Source organism: Rhinopithecus bieti, unplaced genomic scaffold (genome assembly GCF_001698545.2).
Source record: "Rhinopithecus bieti isolate Rb0 unplaced genomic scaffold, ASM169854v2 scaffold_15283, whole genome shotgun sequence".
In the NCBI taxonomy this organism is placed as follows: domain Eukaryota; kingdom Metazoa; phylum Chordata; class Mammalia; order Primates; family Cercopithecidae; genus Rhinopithecus; species Rhinopithecus bieti.
Genome location: NW_016808172.1, coordinates 58,662 through 84,210, shown reverse-complemented (window position 1 = coordinate 84,210; position 25,549 = coordinate 58,662). Strand labels below are relative to the sequence as shown.

At 58.6% G+C, this 25,549-nt stretch overlaps 2 protein-coding genes across 5 annotated transcripts in view; one reads left to right on the top strand and one right to left on the bottom strand.

Annotated features, from left to right (window-relative positions):
• FGF22 (fibroblast growth factor 22) overlaps positions 1-3,384 on the bottom strand; it is a 5,030-nt gene extending 1,646 nt beyond the window's left edge. The window contains 3 exon segments of the mRNA XM_017885626.1: positions 2,341-2,496; positions 2,499-2,649; positions 3,320-3,384. Coding sequence (XP_017741115.1) covers positions 2,341-2,496; positions 2,499-2,649; positions 3,320-3,384 — 372 coding nt within the window.
• Positions 3,385-9,249: 5,865 nt separating this feature from the next.
• Positions 9,250-25,549, top strand: part of POLRMT (RNA polymerase mitochondrial) — a 20,990-nt gene continuing 4,690 nt past the window's right edge. Inside the window, exons 1-10 of one of the 4 annotated variants that reach the window (XM_017885640.1) lie at positions 9,250-9,441; positions 9,945-10,049; positions 13,063-13,664; positions 21,244-21,374; positions 21,611-21,797; positions 22,918-23,010; positions 23,429-23,593; positions 23,662-23,832; positions 23,999-24,223; positions 24,525-25,316. In XM_017885640.1, coding sequence (XP_017741129.1) covers positions 9,354-9,441; positions 9,945-10,049; positions 13,063-13,664; positions 21,244-21,374; positions 21,611-21,797; positions 22,918-23,010; positions 23,429-23,593; positions 23,662-23,832; positions 23,999-24,223; positions 24,525-25,316 — 2,559 coding nt within the window. In that variant the 5' untranslated portion in view covers positions 9,250-9,353. Of the gene's footprint in view, positions 9,688-9,944; positions 10,050-13,062; positions 13,665-21,243; positions 21,375-21,610; positions 21,798-22,917; positions 23,068-23,428; positions 23,594-23,661; positions 23,833-23,998; positions 24,224-24,524; positions 25,317-25,549 lie in introns of all 4 variants that reach the window. The other 3 variants (XM_017885639.1, XM_017885638.1, XM_017885641.1) reach the window with 3 other exon arrangements.

Below are 25,549 nucleotides of genomic sequence, written 5' to 3'. Positions count from 1 at the left end.
GGGGAGGCGGGGGTCGGGGGAGGGCCTTGCTGGCTCACAGCCGCTCACGCTGGCACTGGCTCACCCCCAGCACCGCTGCTGTCCACCGTGCTTCGTCCAGGACCCTCAGGACCACGACAGACACCAGGAAGACCCCCCAGGACCACGAGTCCCCTCCTGACCACAACAGACACCAAGAGCCCCCCCAGGACCATGACAGACACCAGGAGCCCCCCGCCCCAGACCACAAGTCCCCTCCTGACCATGACAGACACTCGGGAGCCCCCCCAGGACCACGATGGACACCCAGGATCCCCCCAAGGCCATGACTGACACCAGGAGCCCCCCAGCATGTGAAGGAGGAGCAAGGAGCAGGCGGAGGGAACGAGAAGCAGGACGGCCCCCTCGAGCTGGAGGGAGTGCAGGGATCGACGAGAACCCATGGGAGAGTCCACCAGGCCAGGTCAGCGCTGTCCCTGCAACTCAGCCCGAGGACAGCATCCGTGTGTGTGTGTTGGGGGGGAGGTCCCAGACACCCAGGGGGACGCCAGGGGCAGGAACACCAACGAGGAAGGTTGGGAGAGGGTTCCTGGGATGTGGGAGTCAGAGTGGGCAGGGCCCATCTGGGCCGCTGATGACCATAAATGAGCCAGCGACTAGCACCGCCCCAGGGAGCCCCAGCCCCGGCCCTCACAGCTCGGCGGCTCGGCCCGCGCACAGTCACTGGGACTCAGAGCTCCAGACTGGAGGCCACACTGGCAGTGGCCTGGAGTGGGACACCACAGACATGCTTGAGCGCCGACTGTATGCCAGCTGTCCTACCAAACCCACTCAGCAGCCCACGTGGCAGAGGGACCAGCTGAGGCCAGGGCGTGGCAGAGCCAGATTTGGACCCCGTCATCTGTGGGTGGCCCAGGGCTCACCCTGCCCCACCCTGAGCCAAAGTGTCTTGTCCAGCAAGGACCTTGGGCCCGGCCGCCACTCCTCACCCACACTTGCCCACCCCGGCCTGGGTGCCTGCCGCTTCCTCGGCCGGGTGCACAGTTCCCCGTGTGCCCGGCCAGCTCCCTGTCAAAGTACAAGCTCCTTGGGGCAGCCTCTAGGCCCGACCTTCCAGGGCACACGGGAACGTCTTTGAGGCTTTGAGTTCTGGGGTGTCTGTGTCACCATCTCCCCTGGCCCCTTCCTCGCCCTGCGCCTCCCCTCCCCTGGCAAGGCGGCTCCCAACACTGCTGTTCACTGTTCTGCGCACCCACCTGCCCTTATTCCTGTGTGTAACTGCTGCACGCCTCTGCTCTGGGAGCCCTGGGAGGGTGGGCATCTCTGTTACCACTGGGTCCCCCGTGCTGAGCACAGCACCCACAAGGTGACCGACTAGTGACCAGCGAATGCATGAAGGGCAGGAGAGCCCTCGGCTAGCCCTCACCCCCATCACTGTCCAGCTAGGGAAACCAAGGCTCACAGAGAGGTAGCGACTGTCCCAGGTCACGCAGTAGAGCCAGGCCTGTGCCCCGGCCCGAGGCCGCCCCGCCTGGCCATGCCCGCCACAGAGGGACCGGCCCAGCCGGTCCCCCGTCCGCCCTCGTCGCGTGCAGCCTAATGAGGGCCTTGGCGCCCAGATGAAAGCGCTGGGAAGGGCAGGGATGATTATCTGCCCTAATGGTAGTGATTCAGGTGGCAGCCAGCAGCCCAGGCCCCCTCCCCAGCGCCCCCTGCCCGGCGGGGACACCGACTCCCTGGCCTCCAGGTTACCCCCACATCCCCTGCTGTGCCCGGCCTCTCCTCTTGCTCCTGAAAGTCCACAAACGCTGAGGGCCTACCGTGTGCTGGGCAGGCCCTGGGGATGGAGACGCCCGCTCCGTGAGGTCCTGGGCCCTGTGGGGACCCAGCTCTGCCACCCCTGTCAGTGGGACCCTGGGCAGGCCCCATTCCCTCCTTGGCCTCACCTGCCAGATGGGGTGTCTAGGAAGAAGCAGAGGGGCCCCGACTCAGGCAGCCCTGACTCGGTTTTGTGATGTCAGTAGTCCGGCGGTCAACCCCCACCTTCTGCCATGCAGCTGGGCCTGCCCCAGCCCCTCTGGAGCCTCAGTTTCCCACCTGCAGATGGGTGACCCCACCCACAGGGCTGTTCCACACGGACCCTTCTTTGCCCCTGAGCCGGGTCCCCTGCTGCAGTCTTCGTTTTAACAGTTCAACCCTCCCAGCAAGAGGGCTGCACCCATCGCACAGTCGGGGGAAACTGAGGCCGAGGCTGCACGGAGGAGCCTCCGGGACTCCTCTGCGGGCGCAGGTCACCGTGATAACGGCGGCCGCGCCGCCATCACTCGCCGCCCCCCGCGCGGGCCCCGCCGCCCCGCACTCACTGTCCTGGCCGTGGCGCCAGCGAGTGCCCTGCACGCGGCCGCCGGGGTCCACGCGCAGGAAGAAGTGAGTGGAGGAGAAAAGGCGCCGCCAGCGCACGTCGCCCTCCAGGTGCGGGTAGCTGCGCGTTCTCTGCGGCGCACTTCGGCTGTTTCCCTCGGCGTCCCGGCGGCCTGCGCCAGCAGCAGCCAGGCCAGGCCCAGCCACAGCGCGTGCGCATACCGGCGCCCGTTTGCCGCGCGCTCTTCGCTCCGCGTCCGCGGCGCTGCCTTCGCGCGCGGCCGATGGGGCGCCTCGGGGCGGGCCGGGCTAGCGCCGGCCAATGGTGCGCCTCGGGGCGGGGCGGCTAGGCGCCGGCTAATGGGTGCGCCTCGGGGCGAGGGCCGGGCTTAGGGCGCCGGCCAATGGGGACGTCTCGGCGGCGGGGGTCAGGTGCACAGCGCGCTGCTGTGCAGGACTCCGTTCTCGGCCTCCGCGCGTGTGTTTGTCTCGCGGGGCGTGTCCGTGAGTCAGCCGAGTCCCCGGGCGGGCTAGGACCTCGGGCTGCGGGGGCGGGAGTGTGAGACGCGGGCCGCAGAGACCCAGAGGGAGACAGACAGAGAGACGGTGGCAGTCAAGAGACACAGGGAGAGACAAGTGAGACAGAGAGAGACGGGCAGAGGTGGAGATGCTGGGGGGCAGAGATGGACACGGGAGGTCCTGCCGCATGCGTCAGCCCCGCCAGCCAGGCTCCGGGCATGCCCTGGTGGGACTGCTCTCCCCCCAGATTGTAATTTCCCAAAAGCCAGGCCCACAAGGGTGTGGGGATGCGTGGGTGGGTGTGTAGGTGACGGCTGGTGACGTGTGTTTGGGCAGGTAGGTGGGCAGGAGGGAAGATAGCCACGTAGACCTGTGGGTGGCCGGCCGGCGGGGCACATCGAAGTCGGCAGGAATGGGGCGGTCCCGTTCACACCCACACCTGCTCTCCCTTGAGCCACACCCCAGGTCCCACGGGGAACCACCCAGCAAGGCGGCTGGCCCCCACTCCTCCTTGGCCTGCCTCATGCCCTGGGTCCCAAAAGGTGAGCACAGTGACCCTCACAGACCCACAGCCAAGTGGAGGCATTGACAGGTGGGGAAACCGAGGCCTGAGAGGGACAGCGACCTCCGCTGTGGGGACACAGCTCTCAGCAGCCCTGTCCTGGTTCTGTGGCCACAGCCCCAGGTGGCACGCACTTTTAAATAGCACCAGGGTGAAGACATGGTGACCGGCCTATCCAGCCAGGGAGCCCTCTGGAGGGATAACCGGTCCGGCTGGACGCCGGGATGCCTTCCTGGTGGCTCAGGCATCTCCTGACCCTCTCTTCCTGGCTTAGGTGGGTCACACAGAGGGTGTAGCAGGTGCCACAGTCTCAGGGGCCCACTACTGAGATGGGGCCAGGGGTCCCCATGGCTGAGGTCCAGCCTGGCCTAGCTTCCCACAGTAGAGCCCTGTGGCCAGCACCCCAGGGGCCCTGCAAGTCTCGCTTCACCTCCCCAAGCTTCGGTTCTACCTCTGTCAAATGGGCCAGTAGAGAGACGTCTGGAGGAAGACAGTGAGACCCTCCACGGAACACGCTGGGCAGAGGGCACAGCACCAGACACTGAAGAAATGTCCTCCGCCTTCTCGCCAGCAGAAACCTAGGTCTTCCCTTCCTAGAGTGTCTGCCCCCACCGCAGAAGGGTGATCAGAGGCCCTGTGAGAAAGGATGGGGGATGGGACACACAGCTGGGAGGCTGGCCCCACCCCAGGCGTCTGAGTTTCTTTAATGACATCTTGGAAACTTCAGTCACACACCACACAATTCACCACTTACACTGTACATTTCAGTGATTTTATTTTATTTTTATTTATTTATTTATTTTTTTTGAGACGGATTCTCACTCTGTTGCCCAGGCTGGAGTGCAGTGGCAAGATCTTGGCTCACTGCAAGCTCCGCCTCCTGGGTTCAAGCGTTTCTCCTGCCTCAGCCTCCCGAGTAGCTGGGATTACAGGTGCCCGCCACCACGCCCGGCTAATTTTTGTATTTTTAGTAGAGATGGGGTTTTACCATGTTGGCCAGGCTGGGCTCCAACTCCTGACCACGTGATCTACCTGCTTCTGCCTCCCAAAGTGCTGGGATTGCAGGCATGAGCCACCGTGCCTGGCCAGTTCAGTCATTTTAGTACCTGACAGAGTTGGGCAACCACCACCACTGTCTAGTTCCAGAAACTTCCATCACCGCAAGAAGAAGCCCCAGTAGCCGTCACTCCCCATTCCCTCTGCCAGCCCCTGGCACCCACACATCCCCTTCCTGCCTCTGTGGATGGGCCTGTCGTGGACACGTCATATAAAGTGGATCACACGCTATGTGTCCTTCTGTGTCTGGCGTCTCTCACTGAGCATGACGTCCTCCAGGTGCATCCATGCTGTGGCCAGGTCAGAGCCTCGCTCCTTTTCATGCCAGTAATCCCAGCTACTCGGGAGGCTGAGGCAGGACTTGAACCCAGGAGGTGGAGGCTGCAGTGAGCCGAGATCGCGCCACTGCCCTCCAGCCTGGGTAACAGAGGGAGACGTTGTCTCAACAGCAACAACAAACACCCATCAGGGCTGGGCTGGCGGATGCTTTGTATTCAGCGGTCTTTTCCTCTTTGTGGCCTCTGTGGTTGGCCCAAAGGTAAGTCCACACCCTGATCCCCAGAACCTGTGACATTGCCTTATTTGGAAAAAGAGTCTCAAAAGACGCCATGAAGATCTGAACGATATGCAGATGATTGTCCTGGAGTGTCCTAAACGCGGTCACAATAGAGAGGCAGGAGGAGATTTCACACAGGCAGACGAGGCGGCTGCAGTGCGACCACAGAGACGCGATGGGAGCGATGCGGCCACGAGCCCAGGACGCCTGGAGCCTTCAGAAGCTGGGAGAGGCAGGAAGGAGCCCGGGGACCTCTGGAGGGAGCGAGGCCTCCACACACCTTGACTTCAGCCTGTGGTCCTGATTTTGGATTTTTCATTTCCAGAAATGGAAGAAATGAACGTTGCTTTAAGGCACCAAGTTTGTGATCATTCGTCACAGGGGCCTGCGACCATACCCTTCCGTCTAGTGATTCTCCACTTTCTGGGGTTTGGTTGGGTTTTGTTTTGTTTTTTTTTTTTTGAGACGGAGTCTCGCTCTGTCGCCCAGGCTGGAGTGCAGTGGCCGGATCTCAGCTCACTGCAAGCTCCGCCTCCTGGGTTTACGCCTTTCTCCTGCCTCAGCCTCCCGAGTAGCTGGGACTACAGGCACCTGCCACTTCGCCTGGCTAGTTTTTTGTATTTTTTAGTAGAGACGGGGTTTCACCATGTTAGCCAGGATGGTCTCGATCTCCTGACCTCGTGATCTGCCCGTCTCGGCCTCCCAAAGTGCTGGGATTACCAGGCTTGAGCCACCGCGCCCGGCCGGGTTTTGTTTTGTTTTGTGTTTTTTAGACAGAGTCTCACTCTGTTGCCCAGGCTGGAGTGCAGTGCCATAATCTCGGCTCACTGCAGCCTCTGCTTCCCGGGTTCAAGTGATTCTCCTGCCTCAGCCTCCTGAGTAGCTGGGATTACAGGTGCCCATCATGCCTGGCTAACTTTTGTGTTTTTATTTGAGACGAAGGTTTCACCATGTTGACCAGGCTGGCCTCGAACTCCAGGCCTCAGGTGATCTGCCCACCTCGGCCTCCCATAGTGCTGGGATTACAGGCATGAGCCACCGCACCCGGCCAGACATACGGTTTCCCACTTTTGATGGTGATATTGTCTCTTTGTAAAACTTAAGCAAGCAAAACATTAATATTGTATTTATTAATTTATTTTTGAGATTGAGTCTCAGCTCTGTCATTCAGGCTGGAGTGCAGTGGTGAGATCTCAGCTTACTGAAACCTCCAACTCCTGGATTCAAGCATTTCTCCTACCTCAGCCTCCCCAGTCACTGGGATTAACAGGTGCTCGCCACCATGCCCGGCTAATTTTTGAATTTTTGGTAGAGATGAGGTTTCACCATGTTGGCCAGGCTGGTCTCGAACTCCTGACCTCAGGGGATCCGCCGGCCTCAGCCTCCCCAAAGTGCTGGGATTACAGGCGTGAGCTACCACGCCTGGCCAATATTGTATTTATTTAATACATGGGTGGTGGAGACAGATGTAGTTAAAATAAATGGCGGGGCGGGGGCGATGGCTGCAGAGTTGCCAGGCTGGAATTTGGGCAAGGACCTGTTTCAGAAACTGTTGTCTTATCTGAAAACCAGATTAGGTTTTTTTTTTTTTTTGAGACAGGGTCTCATGTTGTCACCCAGGCTGGAGGGCAGTGGCTCAGTCACAGCTCACTGCAACCTCCGCCTCACGGTTTAAGCAATTCTGCATCTTCCCATCTCAGCCTCCCAAGTAGCTGGGGCCACAGGCAGGCACCACCACACCCAACAAAATTTTTTTGTATTATTTGTAGAGATGGGGTTTGGCTACATTGCCCAAGGCTGGACTGTAGTTGTGCGATCTTGGCTCACTGCAACCTCCACCTCTCAGGTTCAAGTGATTTTCCTGCCTTGGCCTCTTGAGTAGCTGGGATTGCAGGCACAGGTCACCACACCTAGCTACTTTTTGTATTTTTAGTAAAGATGGGGTTTCACCATGTTGGCCAGGCTGGTCTCAAACTCCTGACCTCACGTGATCCGCCTGCCTCGGCCTCCCAAAATGCTGAGATCACAGGTGTGAGCTACCACGTGCAGCTGAGGGTAACTTTCTTGGTGCTAAGATTCGGGAACCTGGCTCCTGGGGAAACACTGGTTTAGGGGGTCTGATGTCTCATCAAATAGAAGAAAAGACTAACGCAAAAGGAATGGTGAAATAGTTCAGAAGTCTTGGTTTCCTGCAGGGGTGCAGGGGGCGTCTGTAGGTCTTGGGACACTAGGCCTGGCTGATTCAGGGCCAGGCAGGTGACCCCAGTAGTGAGTGAGGTCTGAAGTCACAGCCTGCTGGGGCGGACTGAGGCAGGTGAGGGAGGATGCTGCTGTGTGTCGAAAACATTCCCAGCCGGTGGCATCAGTGCGCCCAGGCAGGCGTGGGCAGCAGCGTCTGGAATGTGTGTAAGGAGGCTGCCGGGCCCTTCCAGAGTGAGGCCCAGTCCTCGTTCTGGGCTGATGGGGAAATTGAAGTGCTAGGGGTTTGGGAAATGGGGACAGTTTGAGCTGAGGCCCCTGAGTCCCAGTGTGGTCAGGCCCCAACCTGAGCCCCAGCTATATCTTTGCTCCCTCTCCCCAGCCCCACTCTGTTCAAATTGCTCCTCTGTCCACACTTGTTCCTGCCTTGGGGCCTTTACACTTGTTTTGTTTTGAGACAGGGTCCTGCTCTGTCACCCAGGCTGGAGTGCAGTGGCACCATCTCGGCTCACTGCACTGTCAACCTCCTGGGCTCAAGCAATCCTCCTGCCTCAGCCTCCCGAGTAGCTGGGACCACAGGTGTGCACCACCATGCCTGGCTAATTTTTTTTTTTTTTTCCTTTGGTAGAAACCAGGTCTCACTATCTCAGTTTCCCAGGCTTGTCTGGAACTCCTGGGCTCTGGCGATCCTCCTGCCTCAGCCTCCCAAAGCGCTGGGATTACAGGCCTGAGGCAGTGAACTGGCCTCCCTTTGCACTTTGTTTTTGAGACAGAGTCTCGCTCTGTCACCCAGGCTGGAGTGCAGTGGTGAGATCTTAGCTCACTGCAACCTCCGCCTCCCGGGTTCAAGCGATTCTCCTGCCTCAGCCTCCCGAGTAGCTGGGATTACAGGTGCCTGTCACCACACCTGGATAATTTTTGTATTTTTACTACAGATGGGGTTTTGCTCTGTTGCCAGGCATGTTTGCATATTTGCCGGGCTGGTCTCGAACTCCTGACCTTAGGTGATCCACCTGCCTCGGCCTCCCAAAGTGCTGGGATGACAGGCCTGAGCCACCAAACCAGCTCCCCTTTGCAACTGTGACATCAGCCTGGAACACAGTTACCCCCAGATATTCCTATTCTCACCCTTCGCAAGCCTGCTGCCCCAGAGCAGGCACTCCCCACTCTGGCCTGCTGCCCCAGCTGAACGACACAGGTGGGCACGCCTTCCAGGTTCGATGCTAAAGCTCCCGCCCTGCTCCTCTAGGCAGGATCACGCGGAGACCACGGCAGGCTCCAGGCTCCGGGGTTTATTTCATTCCCTTGACCTCGCCCCACTTAGGCGAATCCAAGCCTGCGGCTCCATTCCGCCCCTGCCCCTGAGGGCTTGGAGACTGGAGGGTAAACTGACGCCGGAGGCTGGCAGTCTCCTGGACTGGGGCTTTCTCTCCTTCCAGCCTCCCTGAGGTCGCGCGTGCGGTGTATTCCAGCAACTTGACCCTCTCTGAGCCTCAGCTTCTTCCACGATAGAGGGCATCCTATTAGCTCTTACCCAAAAGTTGTCGTTGGAACAATGAAGGTTGCAGACAGGAATCTCTAAATTGCAGATGCTGTCCTCATTATGAGATGAGAGTATTCCTTGGAAAAAAAAAAAAAAGCCGGGCACGGTGGCGTGGTCTGCAATCCCAGCCGAGGGGCGAGGATCTGTGTACCCCAGTAGTTCGAATCTGCACTGAGCTATGACCTCGCCACTGCACTCCAACCTGGGTGACAACGCGTCCAAAAAAAAAAACAAAAAAGAAAAAGAGAAAAAATGTCCGGGTTTGAGGTTCCTCCTCGGGAAGACAGCCTGCGAGTCCCCCAGTTGCCACGGCAACAACTCTGTCCCACCCCCTCTTTGAAAACAGCGGGAGAAGCCAATCAGAGCGTTCCATCGGCGCATGCCTTCGCGACTATGGGTCCCACTGCATCCTGGGAGTTGTAGTTCCGACAGTGCACTTCCGGCTGGAGTGTCCCTTCGCAGCCGCTGTCGACCATGAAACTACAACTCCCGGCAGGCAGCGCGGATGCTTGCGCAGGCGCTAGTCGGGTGAGGGGAGGGGGGTGGCGGCGGCGGCGGCGACCGGAGTGGCGTGCGTGATGTCGGTACTTTGCTGGGGCCGCGGCGCGGCGGGGCTCAGACGAGTCCTGCCGCCTTGCGGCCGCCCGGTGCTCCTCGCCAAAGAAGGTAACGCGAAGGAAGACGGCCAGGCAGCCCGGGGGCCACGCCGCGGCTCGCGCTCCCCCACGCGCGGCCGGGGCCTTTGGCGCTGGGGCCTTTGGCGCTTTGACCTTTGCCCGTTTGCGGCTGCGTGTGCGGAGCCCGCCGACCCGGCCCCGCTTTCCACTCGCCCTTGCCCGCTGTTCCGACGGAGGCTCCTCAGTGTACTCTGACCTTTGACTCCTGGTTTCTTATGGAGCCTCCTGACCCCAGGTGTGGGGTTTAGGGCTCTTAACCCTTGACCTGCTGCACCTCGAGTGCGGGGAGCCCTCTCCGCGGTTCCGCGCCCGTGTTCACCGCGGCGGGGCCCCTTCCACCTTCGCGCGCTCAGTTTTTTTTCCAACTTAAGCCCGTGCTCAGTTTCCGCTGCGTTTAGGGCTCTTTTGCCCTTCGCCCCTGCGGCATCGGCCCTTGCGGACGGCCCCGCCCACACGCCCGGCCCCCTTCAACCGCCCTCGTCTCTCCCGCAGGGACCCTCGGTGGCGTCTGCGGCCCCAGCAGAAGCTCGTCCGCCAGCCCCCAGGAGCAAGACCAAGACCGCAGGAAGGACTGGGGCCACGTGGAGCTGCTGGAGGGTAAGCGCGACCTCCATGGCGGCCCGGGAGAGGAGAGTCCGCCCCCTGCTGCCGGGAGAAAAGGCGGAGGCTCAGATTCTGAGGCAGGTTGAGGGTGGTCTCCATCTCTCGGGCCCCGACGGCGTTACTGGAACGTTTCTTGCGCCGCTCGTGGGCCCTGTCCTTGCCTAGCAGGCTCCTTCCTGGAGCTTTCGTAATTTCCCCTCCCCAGAACCCCACCAGGTCCTCCCACTTTCCAGGGACACAGTGAGGCTCAATATTATGTCTGGAGAAACCCCCAAGGCCACATGTGCAGAGCCAGGACGTGAACCCTGAACTGACTCGTTGCCTGGCTTGGCTCTGGGGGGTGGGCGCCTAATGGAGACTGGATGACTGCGAAACTTGGGAGGGACAGCCCAGGCTCCAGCGGTGGCAGGTCCTGGCTGGTGGTGTCGGTGGGTGGTGCGAGCTTCTCTGTGCTTGCTTCCCACCGCTGCTCCTGCCCCACATCCTGTCTGCATCCATCAGCCATCCGGGAACGGAGAGACGGGAGAGCCTTTATAAAGGGAAGGAACCTGGCCAGGTGTGGTGGCTCACACATGTAATCCCAGCCCTTTGAGAGGCCAAGGTGGGCGGATCAAGAGGTCAGGAGTTCAAGACCAGCCTGGCCAATATGGTGAAACCCCGTCTGTACTAAAAATATAAAAATCAGCTGGGCGTGGTGGTGGACGTAATCCAGCTACTGTAATCCCAGCTACTGGGCAGGCTGAAACAGGAGCATTACTTGAACCCAGGAGGCGGTGGTAGTGAGCAGAGATCGCACCACTGCACTCAAGCCTGGACGACAGGTCAAGGTTCTGTCTCAAAAAAAATAAAAATACAAAATTAGCCAGGCATGGTGATGCACGCCTGTAATCCCAGCTGCTTGGGAGACCGAGGCAGGAGAATCGTTTGAACCTGGGAGGTAGAGGTTGCGGTGAGCCGAGATCGTGCCATTGCACTCCGGCCTGGGCAACAAGAGAGAAACTCCATCTCAAAAAAGATAAAAAAAACCTCTCACCTGTTAATACTAAAAGTATCTCCTGAGTTTTGGTGCACACTGAAGGCGGACGCCACACTTGTCTTTTTATTTCAGTAATCTTTTTTTTTTTCTTGTGGCGGAGTCTCACTCTCTTGCCAGGCGGGAGTGCAGTGGTGCGATCTTGGCTCACTGCAGCCTTTGCCTCCTGAGTTCAAGCAGTTCTCCTGCCTCAACCTCCTGAGTAGCTGGAACTATAGGCGTGCACCACCAAGGCCGGCTAATTTTTTGTATTTTTAGTAGAGATGGGGTTTCACCATGTGGGTCAGGATGGTCTTGATCTCCTGACCTTGTGATCCGCCCACCTCAGCCTCCCAAAGTGCTGGGATTATAGGTGTGAGCCGCTGCACCTGGCTGCCTGTTGTTTTTTTTTTTTTTTTTTTTTTTTTTTTTTTTTTTTTTTTTTTGAGACAGCGTCCTGTTCTGTCTCTCAGGCTGCAGCACGGTGGCCTGATCACGGCCCACAGCAGCCAGGAACTCTTAGGCTCCGGTGACTCTTTCACCTCAGCCTCCGGAGTAGCTGGGACCACAGGTGCGTGGCCCTATGCCTGGCCTATTTCAACCATCTTTTTTTTTTTTTTTTTTTTTTTTTTTGAGACGGAGTCTCGCTCTGTCGCCCAGGCTGGAGTGCAGTGGCCGGATCTCAGCTCACTGCAAGCTCTGCCTCCCGGGTTCACGCCATTCTCCTGCCTCAGCCTCCCGAGTAGCTGGGACTACAGGCGCCCGCCACCTCGCCCGGCTAGTTTTTTGTATTTTTTTAGTAGAGACGGGGTTTCACGGTATTAGCCAGGATGGTCTCAATCTCCTGACCTTGTGAGATCAACCTGTCTCAGCCTCCCAAAGTGCTGGGATTACAGGCTTGAGCCACCGCGCCCGGCCTTTTAAGATGGAATCTCACTCCGTTGCCCAGGCTGGAGTGCAATGGTGTGATCTTGTCTCACTGCAACGTCTGCCTCCCAGGCTCAAGCAATTCTCCTGCTTCGGCGTCCCAAGTAGCTGGTACTGTAGACACGTCACCATGCCCAGCTAATTTTTTGGATTTCTAGTAGAGACGGGGTTTCACCATGTTGGCCAGGCTGGTCTCGAGCTCCTGACCTTAGGTGATCTTTCTGCCTTGGCCTCACAAAGTTCTGGGATGACCGACGTGAGCCCCACGCCCAGGCAGCGATAGATTTCCAATAAGGCTTCCTTAGACACAAAACATTTAGGCACTGATTGGTTGGCAAAAGTGCAACCTGAGGCAGCACGAACAGGAACCCTGTTCTCCCTGGAAGCAGTGGCTCAGTGTTTACTAACTCAGCATCCACCAGCTTAGACCATGGGAGCCTAGGAGTGTGTGTGTGGCAGCTCCACCAGCTGGGGGGTCTTGCTGAGGCAGGGTGCAAACTTGCAGGCCACGGTTGAGCCAGGGAGTGGGTGGCTCGGGGTCCCAGGAGCCTGTGCGGAGGCCCTGAGGTAGACTGAGTGGGAGGGGCAGGGGAGGCTGGGGAGGCGAGGGGCGACCTGGATAGATTCTGGAGGCAAGCCCGGAGGAGGTACTGAGAGATGGACAGAGGGAGTTGTCAGAGACCCCGGGGTTCTTGGCCTGGGCACCTGGAGGGTCGGAGTGGCCCGTGACCAGGGAGAACCTGGAGGGTCGGAGTGGCCAGTGACCAGGGAGAACCTGGAGGGTTGGAGTGGCCTGGGACCGGGAAGACGCGGTGCAGCGGGTCTAGGTGGGAACTTGTTTGGGCTGCTGAGTTTTGTGGGGCTCGGGGCTCGGGGCTCGGGTGGGGAGGTGCGTGTGTCTGGAAAGGAGGGGGCAGACCTTACGGCGTTGTTGGGACATACGAGGAATTCATGCCTTGGGTCCCAGTGAGCTCAGCCACCTGCACCTCCTGGCCCGGCTCGGGGTCCAGAGAGATGGGTGCTTGAATGGGGGCTCCCTCTGACGTCCTCCCCCTCTGCCTCTCACAGTGCTCCAGGCGCGGGTGCGGCAGCTGCAGGCTGAGAGCGTGTCTGAGGTGGTGGTGAACAGGGTGGATGTGGCGCGGCTCCCAGAACGTGGCAGTGGAGATGGTGGCCTCCAGCCACCCAGGAAGGTCCAGACGGGGGCCAAGGGTGCCAGCCCAGTGCCCTGTAGCGGCTGGACACAGAGACTGGAGAAGGAAAAGCAGGTCCAGCGGATGCACATACAGCAGTTGAAGGCGAACCTGCAGATGCAAGTCCAGAGTGGGGAGTTCAAGGTGCTGCCCAAGCACCTGCAGGTGAAGCCCCGGCTCCTGAGCAAACAGCTGGCCACGTTCCTGGCCCCCAAGAGCTCCTGGGAGGAACAGCTGCCCCGGGTGCTGCAGGAGGCCCCTCGGAAGCTGAGCCTCGACGTGGGGCGGGCCCCATCCACGCAGGCCCAGCTTTCAGGTCAGCAGCAGAAGCTCCTGGCCTTCTTCAAGTGCTGCCTGCTCACCGACCACCTGCCCCTCGCCCACCACTTGCTGGTCACCCACCACAGCCAGCGGCAGAAGCAGAAGCTGCTCACTCTGGACATGTACAACACCGTCATGCTTGGCTGGGCGCGGCAGGTGAGTGCAGCTGGGAGCCGGGACACCTGCCCTGGTCGTTGCAGACGGGAACTTGCCCTCATTTAGACTGGACTTTTATCTCTTAGCTCTCAGGTTCAAGTCCTTTGTTTTTTATTTTAATAATTCTTTCAGGCTTTTCAAATACAAATCACATGTGATTCTCAAATTTTGAAAATGACCAAAAAAGTAGGGAGAAATTCTGCTAATGTCTTTGGCATTTTCTCCCGGTCTTTCTCAGGGCCCGTGAACCCGTCTGGGCAGGGGGTGCTTTTGGCCTCATCGGTGGGCAGCCTGCAGAGCCCTGGTCAGGATGAGACTTTGATGTTGGGATTGACTTTGCTGCTTTCTCTGGTTTCCTGAGGTGGAAGGTCGGGTGACTGTGCTGAGATCCTTCTGTGTGAAACGTGGGTGCTCACCACCTGTGAGCACGGCTTTAGCTGGATCCCACCAATGTCTTCCTTGTGGTTCATCTGGGATGTTTTCCAACTCCTCTTGCCATTTATTTATTTATTTACTTACTTACTTACTTAGAGATGGAGTCTCCTGTCACCAGGCTGGAGTGCAGTGGCGTGATGTCGGCTCATGGCTGCCTCTACCTCCTGGGTTCAAGTATTTTCTTGCCTCAGCCTCCTGAGTAGCTGGAATTACACGCCCGGCTATTTTTTGTATTTTTTTTTTTTTTTTTGAGACAGAGTCTCGCTCTGTCGCCTAGGCTGGAGTGCAGTGGCCGGATCTCAGCTCACTGCAAGCTCTGCCTCCCGGGTTCACGCCATTCTCCTGCCTCAGCCTCCCGAGTAGCTGGGACTACAGGCGCCCGCCACCTCGCCCGGCTAGTTTTTTGTATTTTTTTAGTAGAGACGGGGTTTCACGGTATTAGCCAGGATGGTCTCAATCTCCTGACCTTGTGAGATCAACCTGTCTCAGCCTCCCAAAGTGCTGGGATTACAGGCTTGAGCCACCGCGCCCGGCCTTTTAAGATGGAATCTCACTCCGTTGCCCAGGCTGGAGTGCAATGGTGTGATCTTGTCTCACTGCAACGTCTGCCTCCCAGGCTCAAGCAATTCTCCTGCTTCGGCGTCCCAAGTAGCTGGTACTGTAGACACGTCACCATGCCCAGCTAATTTTTTGGATTTCTAGTAGAGACGGGGTTTCACCATGTTGGCCAGGCTGGTCTCGAGCTCCTGACCTTAGGTGATCTTTCTGCCTTGGCCTCACAAAGTTCTGGGATGACCGACGTGAGCCCCACGCCCAGGCAGCGATAGATTTCCAATAAGGCTTCCTTAGACACAAAACATTTAGGCACTGATTGGTTGGCAAAAGTGCAACCTGAGGCAGCACGAACAGGAACCCTGTTCTCCCTGGAAGCAGTGGCTCAGTGTTTACTAACTCAGCATCCACCAGCTTAGACCATGGGAGCCTAGGAGTGTGTGTGTGGCAGCTCCACCAGCTGGGGGGTCTTGCTGAGGCAGGGTGCAAACTTGCAGGCCACGGTTGAGCCAGGGAGTGGGTGGCTCGGGGTCCCAGGAGCCTGTGCGGAGGCCCTGAGGTAGACTGAGTGGGAGGGGCAGGGGAGGCTGGGGAGGCGAGGGGCGACCTGGATAGATTCTGGAGGCAAGCCCGGAGGAGGTACTGAGAGATGGACAGAGGGAGTTGTCAGAGACCCCGGGGTTCTTGGCCTGGGCACCTGGAGGGTCGGAGTGGCCCGTGACCAGGGAGAACCTGGAGGGTCGGAGTGGCCAGTGACCAGGGAGAACCTGGAGGGTTGGAGTGGCCTGGGACCGGGAAGACGCGGTGCAGCGGGTCTAGGTGGGAACTTGTTTGGGCTGCTGAGTTTTGTGGGGCTCGGGGCTCGGGGCTCGGGTGGGGAGGTGCGTGTGTCTGGAAAGGAGGGGCAGACCTTACGGCGTTGTTGGGACATACGAGGAATTCATGCCTTGGGTCCCAGTGAGCTCAGCCACCTGCACCTCCTGGCCCGGCTCGGGGTCCAGAGAGATGGGTGCTTGAATGGGGCTCCCTCTGACGTCCTCCCCTCTGCCTCTCACAGTGCTCCAGGCGCGGGTGCGGCAGCTGCAGGCTGAGAGCGTGTCTGAGGTGGTGGTGAACAGGGTGGATGTGGCGCGGCTCCCAGAACGTGGCAGTGGAGATGGTGGCCTCCAGCCACCCAGGAAGGTCCAGACGGGGCCAAGGGTGCCAGCCCAGTGCCCTGTAGCGGCTGGACACAGAGACTGGAGAAGGAAAAGCAGGTCCAGCGGATGCACATACAGCAGTTGAAGGCGAACCTGCAGATGCAAGTCCAGAGTGGGGAGTTCAAGGTGCTGCCCAAGCACCTGCAGGTGAAGCCCCGGCTCCTGAGCAAACAGCTGGCCACGTTCCTGGCCCCAAGAGCTCCTGGGAGGAACAGCTGCCCCGGGTGCTGCAGGAGGCCCCTCGGAAGCTGAGCCTCGACGTGGGGCGGGCCCCATCCACGCAGGCCCAGCTTTCAGGTCAGCAGCAGAAGCTCCTGGCCTTCTTCAAGTGCTGCCTGCTCACCGACCACCTGCCCCTCGCCCACCACTTGCTGGTCACCCACCACAGCCAGCGGCAGAAGCAGAAGCTGCTCACTCTGGACATGTACAACACCGTCATGCTTGGCTGGGCGCGGCAGGTGAGTGCAGCTGGGAGCCGGGACACCTGCCCTGGTCGTTGCAGACGGGAACTTGCCCTCATTTAGACTGGACTTTTATCTCTTAGCTCTCAGGTTCAAGTCCTTTGTTTTTTATTTTAATAATTCTTTCAGGCTTTTCAAATACAAATCACATGTGATTCTCAAATTTTGAAAATGACCAAAAAAGTAGGGAGAAATTCTGCTAATGTCTTTGGCATTTTCTCCCGGTCTTTCTCAGGGCCCGTGAACCCGTCTGGGCAGGGGTGCTTTTGGCCTCATCGGTGGGCAGCCTGCAGAGCCCTGGTCAGGATGAGACTTTGATGTTGGGATTGACTTTGCTGCTTTCTCTGGTTTCCTGAGGTGGAAGGTCGGGTGACTGTGCTGAGATCCTTCTGTGTGAAACGTGGGTGCTCACCACCTGTGAGCACGGCTTTAGCTGGATCCCACCAATGTCTTCCTTGTGGTTCATCTGGGATGTTTTCCAACTCCTCTTGCCATTTATTTATTTATTTACTTACTTACTTACTTAGAGATGGAGTCTCCTGTCACCAGGCTGGAGTGCAGTGGCGTGATGTCGGCTCATGGCTGCCTCTACCTCCTGGGTTCAAGTATTTTCTTGCCTCAGCCTCCTGAGTAGCTGGAATTACACGCCCGGCTATTTTTTGTATTTTTTTTTTTTTTTTTGAGACAGAGTCTCGCTCTGTCGCCTAGGCTGGAGTGCAGTGGCCGGATCTCAGCTCACTGCAAGCTCCGCCTCCCGGGTTTACGCCATTCTCCTGCCTCAGCCTCCGGAGTAGCTGGGACTACAGGCGCCCGCCACCACGCGGCTAGTTTTTTGTATTTTTTAGTAGAGACGGGGTGTCACTGTGTTAGCCAGGATGGTCTCGATCTCCTAACCTCGTGATCCACCCGTCTCGGCCTCCCAAAGTGCTGGGATTACAGGCTTGAGCCACCGCGCCCGACCTATTTTTTGTATTTTTAGTGGAGATGGGGCTTCACCATGTTGACCAGACTGGTCTCGAACTCCTGACCTCGTGATCTGCCTGCCTTGGCCTCCCAAAGTGCTGGGATTACAGGCATGAGCCGCCGTGCCCAGCCGGAGTTTCTCCTTGGACCCCTTGGTTGTTTTGGAGGGTGGTGTTTATACACGCTTCAAGGGAGCACACATTCCCAGCTTTCTTCCACCCCGTGGTCCTTCAACCCTAATTTGAGAAACAGCAGTAAAAGTTTGGCTTAATATTTGGGTAAACATGGGATACTGTTATGTTAAAATACAGTTATCACAGCATTAAGAGCAATTCATGGTAGAGAACTTGATACGCTTCTTTATTAATTCATCAAAACAGCGAAATTCAGGATCCGCTGGAGCCACTCTTGCAGCGAAGTCTGCAGCGTCCTCACCACAAGGTCGAGGTGCCTTGCTGCCTCATTCACGTTGCTGTAGGGGTACTAAACTCCAGGAAGGCTGAGGCAGAGGGTCGTGTATTTTCCCCTCCAAGGTCACAAGCCCCCTGAATTCCCTCAACAGAGAGCCCACACTGTAACAGCGCTTTTGTGGTCAGCCTGGAGCTGTGATGAGGTGTCACAAACATGGCGACTGGCATAGCAGAAACGCACTCGCGGCACTGGCCCAGAAGTCTGAAATTCAAGTGTCTGCAGACCCGAAGTCTAGAGACTCTAGCAGGGCCCCTCCTGCCTCTCCCGGTGTTCAGGGGTAGCCGGCAGTCCTGGGTGTTGCTCAGCTGTGAGCTCAGCCTCCTGAGTAGCTGGGATTACAGGTGCGCCACCACCCCGGATAATGTTTTTCATTTTTATTTTTTAGTAGCAGTGGGGTTTCACCATGTTTGCCAGGCTAAGGCATTACTTTTATTTTTTTTTTTTTTTTTTTTTTTTTTTGAGTGGATTCTCTCTGTTGCCCAGGCTAGGTAGGGTGCAGTGCCATGATCTCGACTCACTGCAGCCTCTGCCTCCCGGGTTCAAGAATTCTCCCTGCCCCAGCCTCCTGAGTAGCTGGGATTACAGGGACTCATGACCATGCCTGGCCAATGTTTGTATTTTTAGTAGAGATGGGCTTTTGCCATATTGGCCAAGCTGGTCTCAAACTCCTGACCTCAGGTAACCCGCCTGCCTCAGCCTCCCAAAGAGCTAGGATTACAGGCATGAGTGACCGCACCCAGCCACATACTCTAACCAGCACCATCCAGTAGAACTTCCTATGATATTGGGAATTTTCCACGTCTGCCAACAGCTGTGTGTAGCTACTGAGCACTTGAAGCTGGTGAAAGGGAAGAACTAAATATTTTAATTTAAGGACTGTGTGTGGCCAGTGAGGTCTACTGGCCACACACATGGAAGTCATTTAGAAGCTGCCCCAACACTACCTGGGTGTGGTGGCTCACGCCTGTAATCCCAGCAGTTTGGGAGGCCGAGGCGGGCGGATCACAAGGTCAGGAGATCGAGACCATCCTGGCTAACACAGTGAAACCCTGTCTCTACTAAAATACAAAAAATTAGCCGGGCGTGGTGGCGGGTGCCTGTAGTCCCAGCTGCTCGGGAGGCTGAGGCAGGAGAATGGCGTGAACCCGGGAGGCAGAGCTCACAGTGAGCTGAGATGGCGCCACTGCACTCTAGCCTGGGCCACAGAGTGAGACTCCGTCTCAAAAAAAAAAAAAAAAATGCCCCGAAATTCATGTGTCTGGTGTGTGGCCACCTCGTGTCACAGCATGTGTTAAAACTGCAGGACTATGGCGTGGGAGGATGCAAGGGAATTTTTTACCCTTTGGAATAGTCTTTTACAGTTGAAGACCGCTCTTAAGCAGCCACTGAGTCAAAGAAGAAATTGCTCAGAGCAGGGATCTCACGAAAAACGAATACAAGAAAAAAAATTAGATTTTTTATTTTTTAAAGAGAGAGCCAGGCTGGGCGCGGTGGCTCAAGCCTGTAATCCCAGCGCTTTGGGAGGCCGAGGCGGGCGGATCACGAGGTCAGGAGATCGAGACCATCCTGGCTAACACAGTGACACCCCGTCTCTCCTAAAATATACAAAAACTAGCCGGGCGAGGTGGCGGGCGCCTGTAGTCCCAGCTACTTGGGAGGCTGAGGCAGGAGAATGGCGTGAACCCGGGAGGCGGAGCTTGCAGTGAGCTGAGATCTGGCCACTGCACTCCAGCCCGGGAGACAGAGCGAGACTCCGTCTCAAGAAGAAAAAAAAAAAAAGAACCTCCAAGTCTGTGTCGACAGCGAAGTCTCTGTCACCCAGGCTGGAGTGCAGTGGCGAGACCCCAGCTCTCTGCAACTTCCGCCTTCCACGTTCCATTGATTCTCCTGCCTCAGGCTCCCAAGTAGCTGGGATTACAGGCATGTGCCCCCACACCCAGCTAATTTTTTTTTTTTTTGTATTTTTAGTAGAGATGGGGTTTCACTATGTTGGCCTGGCTGGTCTTAAGCTCCTGAACTCGTGATCCACCCGCCTTGGCCTCCCAAATTGCTGGGATTACAGGCATGAGCCACTGTGTCTGGCCAAAAATTAGATTTAAAAAAAAAAGAAATTGCAAGGGAAATTTTAGGATACATGGCCAGGCGTGGTGGCTCATGCCTGTAATCCCAGCACTTTGGGAGGCCGAGGTAGGAGGATTGCTTGAGCCCAGGAGTTTGAGACCAGCCTGCGCAACAGAGCAAGACACCCCTCTCTCCCAAGAAAAAAAAAAAATTGGGCTGGGCGCGGTGGCTCACGCCTGTAATCCCAGGACTTTGGGAGGCCAAGGCAGGTGGATCCCTGGAGGTCAGGAGTTTGGGACCAGCCTGGCCAACAGGGTGAAACCCCATCTCTACTAAAAATACAAAATAATTAGCTGGATGTGACGGTGCATGCCTGTAATCCCAGCTACTTGGGAGGCTGAGGCAGGAGAATCGCTTGAACCCAGGAGGTGGAGCTTTCAGTGAGCCAAGATTGCAACAGAGGGAGACTGCATCTCAAAAAAAAAAAAAAATTCCAAAGAAGTAAAGTATGAAATTTGAAAACACTTGGAAATAATGAAAATGAAAACATCATGTACCAGAAGTTCTGGGATGCAGTGTTCAGAGGTAATTTATAGCCATAAAATGCCTACATTAAGAAAGGTGATGGCCCAGCGTGGTGGTTCATGCCTGTAATCCCAGTACTTTGGGAGGTTGAGGCTGGTGGATCATGGTGTTAGGAGTTCAAGACCAGCCTGGCTAGCATGGCGAAACCCTGCATCTACTGAAAATACAAAAAATTAACTGGCGTGGTGGTGCGTGCCTGTAATCCCAGCTACTCAGGAGACTGAGGCAGGAGAATGATGTGAACCCAGGAGGCAGAGGTTGCAGTGAGCCGAGATCATGCCACTGCACTCCAGCCTGGGCAACAGAGCAAGACTCCGTCTTGGGGAAAAAAAAAAAAGGTGAAACATCTCAGACGAAATACTTTACCTTTTACCTTAGGAAACTAGAAAAAGAATTTCTCACTAAACCTAAAGCAAGCAAATGAGGTTACAAAAATGAAAAATAAATGAAACGGAAGGCAGAAGCGGTAGAGAGCAGTGAAGCCAAGTCCTTCGAAAAGATTATGCAGTTGGCATACCTTGAGGTTGGCTGACCTGGAAAGGATCAATTTCAGAACCCCAAAACTGGGCACATTTGTGTTCTCAAAATACGAAAATTTAAAAATACTGACAAGCCTCCTCCCACAGGAACGTGCGCCTCCCACAGTCCCACCTGGCAGGCCATGCGGCCGCCTCTGCAGGTAGAGCCTGTGTGAGAACCCAGAGGGACGCGTCTGTCTGCCCAGCTGGCCACTCCTGCTTGGTCACCCTGTCGCCTGCTGAGCTGGTGGCTACAGAGAAGGGGTCTCCAGGGAGCAGGGGGGAATGCAGAGGGGCCATCCCCCCAGACCCTCACCCTGGCTTGGTCTCCCAGGGGGCCTTCAAGGAGCTGGTGTATGTGTTGTTGATGGTGAAGGATGCTGGCCTCACCCCAGACCTGCTGTCCTACGCGGCCGCCCTCCAGTGCTTGGGGAGGCAGGACCAGGATGCCGGGACCATTGAAAGGTAGGTGGTGTCGAGAGGGCCCCACCCCTACCTCCCACCCCCCACCCCCCACCACGTTCCTGCCAGGGTCTTAAGATCTGGGACAGTGCCTGGGCTGGGGGCTGGGGACCCATGGACGGCCTGACAGCTGCCCTGAGGACTGCAGGCTAGCAGGAGGTGGCCACGAGGTGCCCCAGGCTCTGTGGAAGCCCAGCATGGGGCTGGCCCATCCCTCAGGCAGGCCTGCTGCCCCGCAGGTGTCTGGAACAGATGAGCCAGGAGGGGCTGAAGCTGCAGGCACTGTTCACCGCCGTGCCCCTGTCTGAGGAGGAGCAGGCCACTGTGCTGAAGGCTGTGCACAAGGTGAAACCCACCTTCAGCCTCCCGCGGCAGCCGCCGCCCGCGGTCAACACCTCGAAGCTGCTCAGGGATGTGTATGCCAAGGTGAGCCCACGTGGGGTCCAGCAGATGGACTTCAGTCCTCATAGCTGCCCTGAGGGGGTCTCTGGAGCCTCAGCTCAGACCAGTGGGCCTCCCTGGTGCCCAGGGCTCACCTGGGCCGGGCCCTGGATTCTTCCTTTCCTCCTCCAAGAAGACTGAAGGAGCCAGAGCTGGGAGGGTCTTGGCCCTAAGGGTGTGGGCTCTGGGCGGATGAGGTGGTCGGGCACTCCAGAGGCAGGGTGGGGTGACAGGCGAGAGCAGCACGTTCGAATGGGGCTGCCAGGTGCACGCAGTGTGCTTGTCTTTTACTGAGGTGTAATTCACCTGCCATAAAACCCTCTTAAAGGTGTAATTCAGCGATTTTAGTATATTCACAGTTGTCTAATTCCAGAATGTTACATCACCCCAGAAGGAAGCCTCATCTCCATCCCGTGTCGCTCCCCATCCCCGCCTCATCTCTGTGGATGAGTCTGCCCTGGACATTCCATGGAAATGGGACTGCACACTGCGTGGTCTTTATGTTTGGCATCTCCCACTGAGCGTGACGTCCTCACGGTGCATCCGCGAGGCGGCCCGGGTCAGGGCTGAGTCATGCTCGGGTGCGTGGATGGCCGCGCCGTGCTGGTCTGTTCGTCCGTTGATGGACGCTTGGGCTGTTTCTACTTCTTGACTACTATGAGTCATGCGGCTGTGAACGTTTGTGTACAAGCTTTTGTGTGGACCTAAGCCTTTGATTCTCAAAGTGCTGGGCTTTAGTTATATTTAATTCATCTATTTCTGGATGGGTCACATTCACACAGTTCCAAGTTTGAGGAGAAAACAGCAAACATCTGGGGGCGCAGTGAATGGTCTCCCCAGGCTCTGCCGGCTCCCAGCACCACCGTCCCCCACCCCACGACGATGCCCACTGTCCCATCTAGAGGGCCCGAGGTCAGGAGGGGCCAAGGCCTCTGGTTTGAACACTGGCACTGACTTTACCTGCAGCCCGCTTTTCCCCGCCAGCGATGGCGGTCAGCAATGTGCAGGAGGCGCAGAAACGCGCGCACCCGTGCCTTCTCGGGGTCTTGGGAGGGCAGATCTCCCTCCGGCTGAGCCCCCGACCTCACTACCCCCATCCCTGCAGGATGGGCCGGTGTCCTACCCAAAGCTGCACTTGCCCCTGAAGACCCTGCAGTCCCTCTTTGAGAAGCAGCTTTGCGTGGAGCTGGCCAGCAAGGTGTGCGTGGTGTCTGTGGAGAAGCCCGCATTGCCAAGCAAGGAGGTCATGCACGCGGTAGGAGCTGAGGCGGGGTGGTGACGCCGCGGGGGCTGAGCTCAGTGCATGCGGTTGAATTGCTCATGCCCTGGTCTGGGCATGCAGGGCCTAGGGTCTCAGCCTGGCTGCCGCTCAGGGGAACTTGTGGGCTCCTGAGGCTGGGTCCCGGCCTGTGGTTCTGCGCACTCTGCGGCTGGGCTTGTGCTCTTGGCTGCCTCAGGTGCACCGAAGCGCAGGCCGGGGTGGGGAGCTACCCGGAACACACAGCAGGGGCCTTGAGGGCCACGAGGTCTCCGCAGGGAGCTGTGGTGACCCCCGTCCTGTGAGCCTGGGTCCCGCCAGCTGCCATGGGGCTCACCAGGCCCTTCGTCCCTCGCAGCGGAATACCCTGCAGACCCTGCGGGACCACTGGGAGAAAGCGCTGTGCCGGGTGCTGCAGGAGACCAAGAACCGCCTGGAGGACGAGGTGCACAAGGGCCGGTTCTCACTGTACCCCTTCCTGTGCCTGCTGGACGAGCGCGAGGTGGCGCGGATGCTTCTGGAGGTGCGTCTTCCTGTTCGCGGCCGGGTCCCCGGGCGGGGCGGGCGGGCACTCACGGCCTCCTTCTCCAGGTCCTGCAGGGGCTGCCCGCCCCGGGCGAGTCCTTCACCACCCTGGCCCGGGAGCTGAGTGCACGCACTTTCAGCCGGCACGTGGTGCAGAGGCAGCAGCTCAGTGGTCAGGTGCAGGCGCTTGAGACGTACTACAGGAAGTACCTGCATCTGCTGGCCTCTGACACCAAGGTGAGGCCGGGGCCAGTGGTGGGTGGGGGCTCTCCCTCTCTGGGGCAGCCGGGTTTGCCCCCAAGCGTCAGCCTCTGACAGGGCCCCACCGGGGGAGCAGGCAAGGGCGGTGGGGCGTCGGGTCGGAGGTCCCGATGTCCAGCTCCCTGACCGCCCTGTCCCACAGGTGCCCAACCCCTGCCTGCCGCGGCAGTACTGGGAGGTGCTGGGGGCGCCCGAGGCCCTGCGGGAGCAGCCCTGGCCCCTGCCAGTGCAGATGGAGCTGGGCAAGCAGCTGGCGGAGATGCTGGTGCAGGCTACGCAGATGCCGTCCAGCCTGAACAACCCGCATGGCTCCTCCCGGCTTGTTCCCGTGCTCTACCATGTGTATTCCTTCCGCAACGTCCAGCAGGTGCCAGACAGCAGTGTCCTCCTGAGCTGGGGGGCATCCTGCTGGGGGGACAAGGGACCCCATGGGGTTGGCGCCTCTGGGTGGTGCCTTGATCTCAGCGCAGCCATCAGTACCTCCCAGGACTCGGGACACACCATGGGTGTCCGCGCAGCTGTCCGGCGTTTCTAGAGGTGGCTTCTGTTCGTGGGAGGCCACACTGGTTTCTTGGTGGTCAGGGAGCCGGTCTCTCTCACCGAGTTTAAAGGGCGGCGGTAGGAAGTCACCGGCAGCGGGGGCCCTGACCCATCTGCCTGTCGCACAGCAGATCGGCGTCCTGAAGCCGCACCCGGCCTACGTGCAGCTGCGGGAGACGGCCGCGGAGCCCACGCTGACCTTCGAGGCGGTGGACGTGCCCATGCTGTGTCCCCCGCTGCCCTGGACCTCCCCGCACACGGGCGGCTTTTTGCTCAGCCCCACCAAGCTGATGCGCACGGTGGAAGGCGCCACGCAGCACCAGGAGCTGCTGGAAACCTGCCCGCCCACCGCGCTGCACGGCGCGCTGGACGCTCTCACCCAACTGGGCAACTGCGCCTGGCGAGTCAACGGGCGCGTGCTGGACCTGGTGCTGCAGCTCTTCCAGGCCAAGGGCTGCCCCGAGCTAGGCGTGCCGGCCCCGCCCTCCGAGGCTCCCCAGCCGGCGGAGGCCCACCTGCCGCACAGTGCCGCGCCCGCCCGCAAGGCTGAGCTGCACCGTGAGCTGGCGCGCTGCCAGAAGGTGGCCCGTGAGATGCACAGCCTGCGGGCAGAAGCGCTGTACCGCTTCTCGCTGGCGCAGCACCTGCGGGACCGCGTCTTCTGGCTGCCGCACAACATGGACTTTCGCGGCCGCACCTACCCATGCCCCCCGCACTTCAACCACCTGGGCAGCGACGTGGCGCGGGCCCTGCTGGAGTTCGCCCAGGGCCGCCCACTCGGCCCGCACGGCCTGGACTGGCTCAAGATCCACCTGGTCAACCTTACCGGGTTCAAGAAGCGCGAACCGCTGCGGAAGCGCCTGGCCTTCGCGGAGGAGGTGATGGATGATATTCTGGATTCGGCGGACCAGCCCATGACGGTAGGGGCAGGGCCTCTGCGACCCTGGGTCCCCTGCCCACCCTCCTCCCCAGATGCCCTCGTCCTCCCTCTCCCCCCTCCCCCTGCGCCCCGCGCCTCCCGGCCTTTCTCCTCCTCTGTTGCCCCCGCGTCACCTGCCCGCCCTCCTCCCCAGGTCCTCTCGTTTTCTCCTTCCCTCCTTCCCCTGCGCTCCCGTGTCCCCAGCCCGCCCTCCTCCCCGGGCGCCCCCGCCCT